Source organism: Squalius cephalus (genome assembly GCF_949319135.1).
Source record: "Squalius cephalus genome assembly, chromosome: 21".
NCBI lineage: Eukaryota > Metazoa > Chordata > Actinopteri > Cypriniformes > Leuciscidae > Squalius > Squalius cephalus.
The window spans coordinates 7,917,545-7,928,389 of record NC_137142.1 but is presented as its reverse complement, the minus strand read 5'-3'; the positions used below and the strand labels follow the sequence as shown (position 1 = coordinate 7,928,389).

The window sequence follows — 10,845 nt, the reverse complement described above, 5'->3', positions numbered from 1 at the left end:
TGCTGAACCCGGCAACCCCCCTTCTCTCCAGCCAGAGGTGTTTCTGATGGATTCTGACAGCCAGGACACCCCCCCCCCCCCCCAGCCCCCCACACACACACACAACCTGACACCCTCCCTGCTTCAAGAACCTCTTGAAAGAGGAAAACAATTCTTCTGTATTCCACCTGCTGCTTTCGTTTCATTTTAAGACCAAACCCTTGACTCATCTTTCCATTTATCTGTAGCTGGTTCATCTTTAGAAGCGCCTCTCACCATTGTTTCATTGTTGATTGTTTTCCGAGAAACAGCCGCACCCTTCATCAAGCTCAGTAATGCTGTTTTTGAGTGGCTTAAAACTGTGGGTTAGGGCTCTTTTCATTGTTTTTACTGGATTAGCATGAGCAGGCTCCACGTCATGAGATGTTTATCCCACTGATCTCTGTTTTGAACATTGGGCTGTGCACATGTTTTTTCATGAGCTTGATGCATTTCCACAATCCAATATTTTAATGCACTTTTTGAGCCATTAAGATTCCTAGAGACCATGTCATTAGGTTAGTTTGATTGTTTTGTTTTTTGTCTCTCGAATACGAGTGTTAAGATGGTTTATTAGTGATTTAAACGTAGTTTTCCCTCATGTTTTTTCAAACATGTATGACTTTCGTCTTTTTTCCATACAATGAAAGTCAATGAAGTTTGGATCCCAACATTCTTCAAAAAAATAAATATACAGTACAAATTAGGTAGGTTTGATTCATTTCCTTGAATCAGACTGTCTATTTCAATCAATTCAAAACTATAATTATATGATTTACAGTACATCCCTCAAAATGCTCTGCGTGACATTTTTTATGTATTTAATGTTTTTTATGTAATTTTAATGCAGTAATTATGCCTTGTAAATAAATGCACCTTATAATGCATTGTATGGTCTCATGAATAATTGTAACCACAGTTATAATACATTATAATACTTATCTATTCATTGAACACACCTTTAGAAAGTATAATGAATTAAAATGCATGACAAACAACCAATTTCAGAATCTGCAAATATTATAATGCATTTTAACTTTGGTTACAATTATTTATGAAAATATATCATGTATTATAATGTACATTATAAATCCCTCTATAATTATTTATACGTATGGGCTTTAAGTAAAGAATCTTGGCAGATAGGTGCCTCTTGAAATGATGTTTCCCCCGATTTTAAAAACAAAATAAATGAATCAAATATTATCAAAAAAAACGGACAAATAACGAGATCCAGCCCTCCTCCTCTGTTATCTCCTTATGTGTCAAGTAATAACATAAATTGTTTGTTTTTTTGGAAATAATATGCTAATAATAATCCCTTAATGTCTCTACTTTTGGTTTAGCCCTTAATGGCTTATTCAGCTTTTTTTTTTTGACGGAAATCCACCCGCTGTGCTGGAAAGCCGGGGCATACGTTGCGCCGATATTTCATCAGAAAACAGGGGGAGTTAATCATCATTTATTTATGTGCTGTATGTGCAGTGCTTTTAAGGCTACACACTAAACGCTCTCCTGATCGCCGCGTGGGTGCGTGTAATGCCAACGTTCGTCAGTCTCCTTATTTCAGTCTCTCTCTGATTCTATACTCTTCCTTTTAACCTTGACTGCTTTCACACCTCCTCCACTTCCTGTGAATTTTGAGCATGACAAAGTCTGCATAGCAACACATTTGGAGAGGGTGACAGAGGCGGAGGCTGAGGCAAGGAAGGCACCGTGACCTTGTTCTGCTGTTGCCTTGGAGACCGTGATGGTTACCTCATCTTTTAGCTCCATATCAGGCCTGGGCGATATAGATACAAATATTTTTCATCCTAATTTTTTCAGTATCTCAATATTTATTATTTAATTGCTCTTTTTTCTAATCGGAGAGAACCAGCATTTTCAACCAAACTGCCAGTATTGTAATTACTCTAAAAATAAAACACAGCAAAAAATTTAAATCTTAACCGATTGTAAAATCTGGTTACATCACACACATAAGGACAATCTTCACAGATTTTCTTCTTTCACTCTACAAGATTTGAAAATCATGGCTCATCACACACTACAAGATTTTCTTAAGATTATCATGCCAGATTTAGCACCTCACGGGGAAGCGGATGTAAACAAAATGGATACTGTGTCGCGGCAACTAGTGTTAATTTCGCTAACGAATTCATGACGAAAAATATTCGTTGACAACCTTTTCTTCCATGACTAAGACGAGACAACACCAACGTCATTAAACGATAACTGTGACTATATCAACATGCAATATCATTGACGAAAAAAGATGAGACTAAAATGTTGTTAAAAAATAAAAGCATTACTAAAACTTGTCTTTGTTTTTGTATTACAGACTGTTTAACAAGCTTTCATGCTTGCGGTTGCCAGATTTCAAGAATTTAAATCCCCAATCAGAGCTTTTCTGTTAAAAGGACACATTTTCTACCCGATGTTTTACTTAATATTTGCAATCTGGCAACCATGAGTCGCTCTCTCTCTACACTGCTGAAGAAGCGCGGATGATCTGAAAACATAAAAAAAAAAAAAACAGACAAACATTTAAGCCGGAGTTTAGCGATCTCCATTTGAGATATTCTGCCTATATGAAAGTGTCATTCAGCCAGACTAAAACTGCGATCAAACCTTCTGTAATAATTGCAAACATGAATCTCGACTATATAATTCACCTACGCAGCTCTAAATCTTCTTTTCTTTTTTTTTTTTTTTATAAAAAAACAGTAATGTAATTTGGAATTATGAGAAATTTCACTGTTTAAATTTTAGAGAGATATATCTTGTTTTCATAATGTAGAGAATGGGTTAATTTATGACAAATAGCCAATAAAAAATCAGGAAACTAGATTAGGTCAAATAAACAATGCATATGAGTTCTATGAGAAATGATGAGACTATATGAGACACTCTAGATTTGTACTTGTATGAAAGTGCAAAAGTTCTGATGAAATGCAAATATAAATTTCTCAAATGACAACAATTGTAGTGATTAGAATTTTAAGCAAAATAATCGTTAGCCTATTATAAATTTAAGCATTATGCAGCATGACGAAAATATGACTAAGTTTTCATTGACTAAAACTAGACTAAAATGCCTAGGCTTTTAGTCGACTAAAACGTGAAAACAGGGCAAGGTTGACTAAATATGATAAAAACTAAAAAGTACATTTGGCACAGGACTAAGACGCAAAAATAGCTGACAAAATTAACACTAGCGACAACTTGCTGTAGACATTATATGAGGAGACATTATAAAGGCAGTCGTGTTGTTTCCACATTTCCACCAGCCGTTCCCCCTCAACCGGACCCGTACAACTGCTTGTTGTTTCGCAGTCGCCATTTCAAAAGTTCAAAAGCCCCGATGTGTCCGCAAGCAGATCGAGAGGTCGCCACACATTAACAGATAATCTGGGCCAAACGACGGAACCGATCAATGCCCTGGACACATTGTTTTCTGGCATTAATCGGCCTGAGACTCCAGTACTGAGCCCGGCTTAAGGCAACCCGAAACGATTTCCAATCAGAAAACGAGATGACGGAAAAATAACACAACTTCATCCAAAGCGCTTTTTTCCCTGCAAATTTTCTCTAAATAGCAGTCCAAACACTGTTAGCGCCATTTATTCTTGCCTGTCGTCTGCCATGTTTGTTTATTCTAAAGTCACGTTTGACCACGAGAGATTTCAATTTACAAGATTTCCCAGGCGGGACTTTAAGAACAAAACTGTTAAATCTATGTTTGTTTTTTGTTTTTTTATCATCGTGTTTGTGGTCTCTTACATTTTGAAAATCTGATAAGATTTTAAGGGCCAGATTTACTAACAGTTTACGCCAGCGCAAACCCTCTTTTGGCGATAAAAAACTGCTGTCAGGATTTACTAAAGGCACGCAGTGGAAAAATGTGCACTAAAAAGCCGTGGACAGGGTTATTTTTGCGGCTGACCTTATTGCATATGCATTTGTAGGAGTTTCCCTTTCAGACGCAACATTTATGAGAAGAGAGTAATTGAATCATGCAAGGTGATTTACTAAGGTTTGCGCTAGTCAATTTACTAGGATTTGCGCCATTAGTTAACTCAGAAAAAGCATGGCTTAAACCAGACGCCAATTTTCCACTGCTCCTGGTAGATTGTGTTGGTCAATATTGGAAATATAACGGCTGTGTCTGTGTTCTTTAATTTACGTGTCGTCACGTCAGTAGATCACGCAAAGAACTTTCCACTCCCATCTGCGCTCTCACGCTAATTTCGCCCTGTTTAGTCAATCTGGCCCTTAAAATCTTTTAGTGTGGGCCAGCCTTTAGGAGGTTTGAAATGAATTGAATTTACCAACTTCTTGTAACAGCAGTTTTAATCTGAGACGTGAAATATCAGAGAATCATATCACTCTCTGAATGAAACATTTAAGCTTTTTTTTGTTGTTGTTGTTGTTGCTAGACAAAACTAGCCTAACAAAATGATCTTTAGGAAAATGAATACCCTGAAAAGTGCATTACAATCATCATTATTTATAAACCGTACTCCATACCTGGAAAATGAGATTGAGCCGCTTCTTTTCATGCAATGTATTCCCACCAAAACACAATAAAATATGCAAGAGCTCCACCCAGTCACAACAAAGGAAAAAAACAAGTATTTTTTAGAACAAAGAATTAAATTGAATGTTGAGGTAATAAACCACATTAACAGCAAGCTATCGGTTTATTTAGGATTAAGTATGATTTTCATCATAGTATTTTCATTATCCATCTGTTTCTGTGGATTTTGCTGTGAGCCCCCACCCAGATATAATACCCTATTGAGCCGTCAGCCATAAACAAATGTCTTTTCATTATCACAGGGATGCTGTTCTGAAGTGTTTCTCCTCCTGTTTGAGCTGAAGAGTCCAGAAGTCCTTCTGACGACAGGTCCTGCGTTGCAAGAGTGAATATGAAAAAAAGGATAGTTTTTCTCTTTCATTTCAGAACCTGCCACATTATTCTCCAAGACCTTAAAAACTTTCATGTTTTGTCTTAATAATTTTTTTTAAATATTGTGTAATATTAAGAGTGAATATGTAATATTTGCATTTATTACAAGCCTTACTTGTTTTTTTCTAAAGCTTTTGTTATTTTTATTTTGTGTGTGGCGGATAATTACATGATATACTGCCAGTTAAAACGGAGTGAAGTGCTTTATTACGTGTGATGTTTATGAATGAAATCAACTACTGCTCAACTTTTGTACAGAAATATAAATTTCTACCAAATTTATTAACAAAAAAAAAAAAAGAGAGAGAAAAAACCTATTCGTGTGATGCCACATGCACATCAAATAAATAAATGCAATACTCATGCTTTGTTCGTTGGATGTTTTGGAATTGATTTGCCTGCACAGGGAGTTAATGTGTCATATGTTATAATCTTCTGACTGATGTGTTCAGAATAATGATGGTTGTCTGAGCCCAGGGCAACAGAGACAGCTGTCTCCCCACACTGGATCTCAGGAGTCTACCTCGCTTTCTTTTTGGGTGCTTAATCTACAAAACAATAGCTTTTTGTTTAATAAACCCTTATGATTGTCTCTTGGACGCTCAGAAACAGGTTTGTTCCTTACCTCCAGGCGTCACATGTTCTTAACATGACCTAATAACCTAGAGTGGCTGGTCTGTTTTTAGACTGCACAAGCAAGGAGACTGATGCGGTTTCCATGACAACTGTGGGAGCGCTCTGTTTTCTTGAGCATCCCTCCTCCACAGCACTCTTCCACGCACAATGCTGATCACGTGCTGATCGGTTCATCACTGTGGTGAGATACTGGGTACAGCTGTTGGTGGATCCTCCAGCTTATGGCTGAGAAGATGCTTTACACTCCAAAACACAGTCAGTCAGAACACTTTCATATTCAGTGAGAATATGTCGGCTGTTCATCTGATAGTGTACGGATGTCTGATGTAAATCTTTCCCAGTGCAAATATGAAATGAGCTCTCAGAACATTCTGCACAGCAGGTTGTAAACTCAACTGATGGAATAAATGAAGATTGGTTTTCGTTCTATATCACAGATGCTCTTCAAACAAAGCTACAGTCAAACCTAAATGTATTCAGACACCTTGAACATTTTATTCGCTATAGTTTAGAAAATGGTAATAAAATAAGACAAGAACTCCGAGTTATCAAATCAGTTGATATTTCACTGTTTTGGCCATCCTTCTGTTAGACTGTCTCACAAATGAATTCGGTTGAATATCTGTCAGCTGTTAAATTTAACTACACAATTAGGTAATACCAATTTAGGTCAACCAACTACAAAGCAATGCTTAATTTTGTTCAGTCTCTGGTGTAAAAAGGTCGCATTAGCAATTAAAGAAAAAACACTTAGAACATGGTCAGGTCAAAGTGTCTGATAATTTTCGGTCCCAAATTTTTATACATTTTACTGGTAGTCCACTGTATGAAGAATTTTGGGGTATAATATGTCACAGTTTACTTTAGTTTGCTATCCTCACACTTACATAAATGAACGATAGTGTCCTGCACCTTCTATTAAAAAAATATCCAAAATTATATCTGGTGTCTGAATAATTTTTGGTTTGACTGTATATGCTTTGAAGCTACAAGCATCAGTCGCATAACTAACAGTGTTTAATTGCAGGCATAGAATCTTCCCTGGTTTTTTCATTTTAAAGTTATCATTAGCATAAAAGATTTTTTTCTTCACTGTAATCTCTGTGATTTAATTCTGTCAGCAATCTATGGACGTTGTTTGTGAAAATAAACATCTGTCTTTGTGCTTCTGAACAGTAAGTATAAGCCTATTGATTGTGTTCCTCATTTCACTGTTGCTGAAACACTTCGCAGTGGCTGGGTGACAGAACAGATGTCACTGTGAAATTACCAATTGCTGAAAGGAGGGCGACGGATCAATACCGATGGAGGCTGCTTGTCTTTAACCTCCTCTGTGCTACGCCAAGGTCACCAAGGAGAAAATATTGACGATCAGTAAAAAAAAGTACCGATGGCTGGATCTGTGTTGTGAAGCTCTGCTAGCTGCATTCCAATACAATACTGTTTCAAATCTGGTGTTGCATAATTTTTCTGGGGTAGTCTGAATGTTGTTGCAGACTACCCCAAAAATGTTTTTTGATCATTTTCTTTAAAAAAATTAAGCAAAAATCAAGGTTATATTGATTAGCAAAAAAAATTAAATGTTGTAAAATTGGTTTGTAAGTGATAGTTGTTGTTTTTTTACACTAAAATCATGTTAAAAAGAAGTTTGTTAAGTTTAAATAAAACAATATAAATACTTTTAATAAGACGAAGGGTATCTTAAAGGGATAGTTCACCCAAAAATGAAAATTATGTCATCATTTACTCACCCTCGTGTTGTTCCAATCCTGTATGAGTTTTTTTTCCTCTGTTGAACACAAAATAAGATATTGTAAAGAATGTTGGCAATCAAACAGTAGACCATAGCCATTGACTTCCAAATAATTTTTTTTTTGTTCCTAGTTCCTACTATGGAAGTCAATGGCTACCGTCAACTGTTTGGTTGCCAGCATTCTTCAATATATCTTCTTTTGTGTTCAACAGAAGAAAGAAAACAGATTTGGAACAACTTGAGAGTGAGTAAATTTTTCATTTTTGGGTGAACTATCCCTTTAAGGTGACCTGATCATTATTAAGGTGATGAATGAACTACACCAGTGTTTACAAAGCTAGGACACTTGTGTGAACTTGGCTGTATCATTTTGTATTGTATAATGCAATAAATCTTCTTTATAAGATACATTCATACAGGCACTTGCATACGCATGGCTTTGTTGTTTTAACCTTTCTGTTGTGACCACGCCCCTTCCGTATGACACATTATAAATCCCGCGGATGCCCCGCCCCTTGTCAGTCTAGAAGAGAGATGAGGAGTGCAATGGACTACTGCGTCTAATATCCAAAGATCCGGTGGACCGAGGCGAATGGACGCATTTCTCCCATCATTCACGCACAGGTTTCTTCATTATTTTGCGCATCGATAGCATTCAAAATGCCTTTTCCGCCGATAAACCTGCACTCACGGATATCATCGCCAAGAAAGGAGCTGTTCAGGAGAAAGAAGAGCAGGGACAATGTCGCACCTCCTCAACCCACGTACAGTCAAAGGACAGGAGACGACAAGGAATCGGAGAAAGAGAAAATATCCACATCGTGGCCGTCGGCCAATTTAAAGCAGCTTGGACGAAGTAAACCGAGCAGAGTCCCTCGAGATCCTGAGACGGACAGCAAACATTCATGGTTGAGCGTCCCCAAACCCTTGGCTACCTCATGCGAAAGCGTCCCACGGTCCAGTTCTGGAGAGTCCAGCCATAAATACGCCTCCAGGACCTCTATAGCAAAAGAAGCCGGCGAGCAAGAGATCCACTTCTCCCTTAGCCTGACCCCTGAAGCCATCCTGGTCATCCAAAAGCGCAATCTGGAAAAGCAAATGATGGCCAAGCAGCAGAAGTGCTGCGCTTCCGCGGACTTGAGACACCGGCGCGTTTTCCCATCCAAGAGAGCTCAGGGCAGCTCTAATAATAAGAGCTCCGGACCTGTTGCCAAACTGGACGCTTCCAATGACATAAGCACCATTGTGAAGATCTCTCTCCTCAATGATCAGTACAAATATGATGATGTTGAGTATGAGGAAGAGGATGGAGACGTGGACGAGACTGTCATGAGGAAATGTAAAGAGTGGCTGAAAGGTGTGGAAAGCGCTGCTGCTTTTGGGAAAGTTGATAAACTGTCATCTTTGCCTCATCTTAAAAGTTGATGACCTTAAAATTCGTCACTGTGAAGACTTCAGTCCATGAGTTATGTGTCAAACTCAAAAGTCACCTAATTTGCTTTTAGAAATATTGTTGTCTGAGGGTCATTCACACAGGACGCGTTCTTGCGTTGAAAAACAGCGGGACAGAGCGCAATGGTATTGAAGATACGCGTTTGTAGAAGCTGAACTATTATTAATTGGACACGCCGCCTTAAAACGCAAGTCTCGCGACCGTTTGACGTGTAAAACAACACAAACGGAACGAAGAAAGGCGCACATATAGGGCGCGCAACAATGCATATTTTTAACGTGACTGGGCCAGGGCGTCTTAAAACTTGGCACGAAAAAAAAATGCGTCGCATTGTTTACATAGATCAAAAATGAAAATAGAGAAGATATAATGCAAGAAGGCGTTACCATTCACGCAGACACGTCGGGTTCATAAACGCTCTACCAAATTATTGGAATGGAACAGAATGCATATAGCCTAAGCCTTTTTAAAAGTTGCATTTTTTCAATTTGACACACCATTTAAACGTGCTTGCGCAAAAACGTCCATATGACGCAGTGCACATAACGCAACAATGAACAGCGCAGAACGAACGCAAGAACGCGTCCTGTATGCGTGCACAAACTCAGTTTTCTTAATGGACTGACGGGAATGTCTGAATGTTTTCTGCATTGAGATGTAGGCTATTGCTGATCACTCAGAGAATTTTCTGCAGGTTACCTTTACACAATGACTGGGGAACAGTAGTGTTTTTTGCACATTGCTATTGTTTTCACTTTGATGGGCTGAACGACTGATGTTTGTTTCAAACTGTGGAAGTATTGAAGCGATTGACGACCCGTGAAATGCATCCAGAGGCCACGGTCCTTCCTTTGTGCCAGAAAACAATAGCTGTCGAAGACGACACTGTCTGAGAGACTTAGAACAGACACTTAATAGCCTATCTGAGACTTGTTAAAAGTATGTGTGTAATATGAACTGAAGGACTGTTTGATCGACGAACCAGCCGTGTACAGTATTTATTTTGCAATTTGGTGTTTATATGTGTTGTTCCAAGTCATTTTTAAGGATTCTGATAATAAAATCAAAAAGACATGTTCTTTTTCTTTCTTTTTTTCTTATTAGCATATTTGAATGATCAAATGTGAACAGTGTGTGTATATATATATATATATAATTATTAGTTATATTGGTATCGATATAGCTAGCATACATTTTCTTAATGTGAAAGGCAGGTACAGTCTTTCGCTACAAACCTTACAAGGGGGTTTTCTTACAAATATTACTTTAATAATTGGGTAAAACTTGAGCACAACAGGCCTATAATGAACAAAGTGAAATGAATGGGCTTTAAGGAATCAATAGGACTGAGGTTGTGTAAGCTTGCACTATGGCAACGATCCCTTAAACACAGATCAGACCTGAAACTCTCAACACTTCTCTTTGAGCTCTTACTGTCCAGACGAGTTTGATGCTACAGAGAAAAATACTTAGTCATTCAGAAAATTGCTTAGGTTATATCAAATATATAACCATTACAGTAACAGACTTGTTAGGTTGTTAGAAAAGCTGTTTAGCCTGTTTGTGGGGTGATTCTTCAAACTGTATTTAAGTCGCTTATACTATAGTTGATTGTTATAGGCCTAAAATCAAAGGCTCCAGAGAGCAGATTTTTATTGCTAAACTGGTAAGTTATTTTTATTTATTTATTTCTAGATTTAAAGTTAATGTTTTCTATGTGATAACTAAATTATGGGAATCCCACTGCTGCTGTAATTCAGAAATTAATCTGTGTAATCTGATTCCTTGTTGACATCAAAATAATGAGTTTAGGTAGTTGACCATGCAAAATTATTCTAATGTTAATTTTATAATTATAATCAATATGCATTATGACTTCATATCAACTGAGAGCCAAATTTGAATATTTGTATTTTTACAAATTAATTTCTACTCATTTAAGTGAGTCATCTTTTTACTGAAAACTTACAGCACATCAAATTAATTAATTTCTCTGATACTTAAGTATTTTGT

The 10,845-nt window shown here is 37.4% G+C and overlaps 2 protein-coding genes across 4 annotated transcripts in view; both read left to right on the top strand.

The window, feature by feature from the left end:
- Positions 1-5,359, top strand: part of sft2d1 (SFT2 domain containing 1) — a 27,492-nt gene extending 22,133 nt beyond the window's left edge. For all 3 annotated transcript variants that reach the window (XM_079855141.1, XM_079855140.1, XM_079855139.1), the window contains one exon: positions 4,861-5,359. In XM_079855141.1, the coding sequence (XP_079711267.1) occupies positions 4,861-4,900 (40 nt within the window). In that variant the 3' untranslated portion in view covers positions 4,901-5,359. The remainder of the gene's footprint in view (positions 1-4,860) is intronic.
- Positions 5,360-7,844: 2,485 nt separating this feature from the next.
- prr18 (proline rich 18) lies at positions 7,845-9,904 on the top strand. The gene has a single exon (XM_079854851.1). The coding sequence runs from the start codon at positions 8,040-8,042 to the stop codon at positions 8,802-8,804; it is 765 nt and encodes a 254-aa protein (XP_079710977.1). The 5' UTR covers positions 7,845-8,039; the 3' UTR covers positions 8,805-9,904.
- The last annotated feature ends 941 nt before the right edge of the window (positions 9,905-10,845 follow it).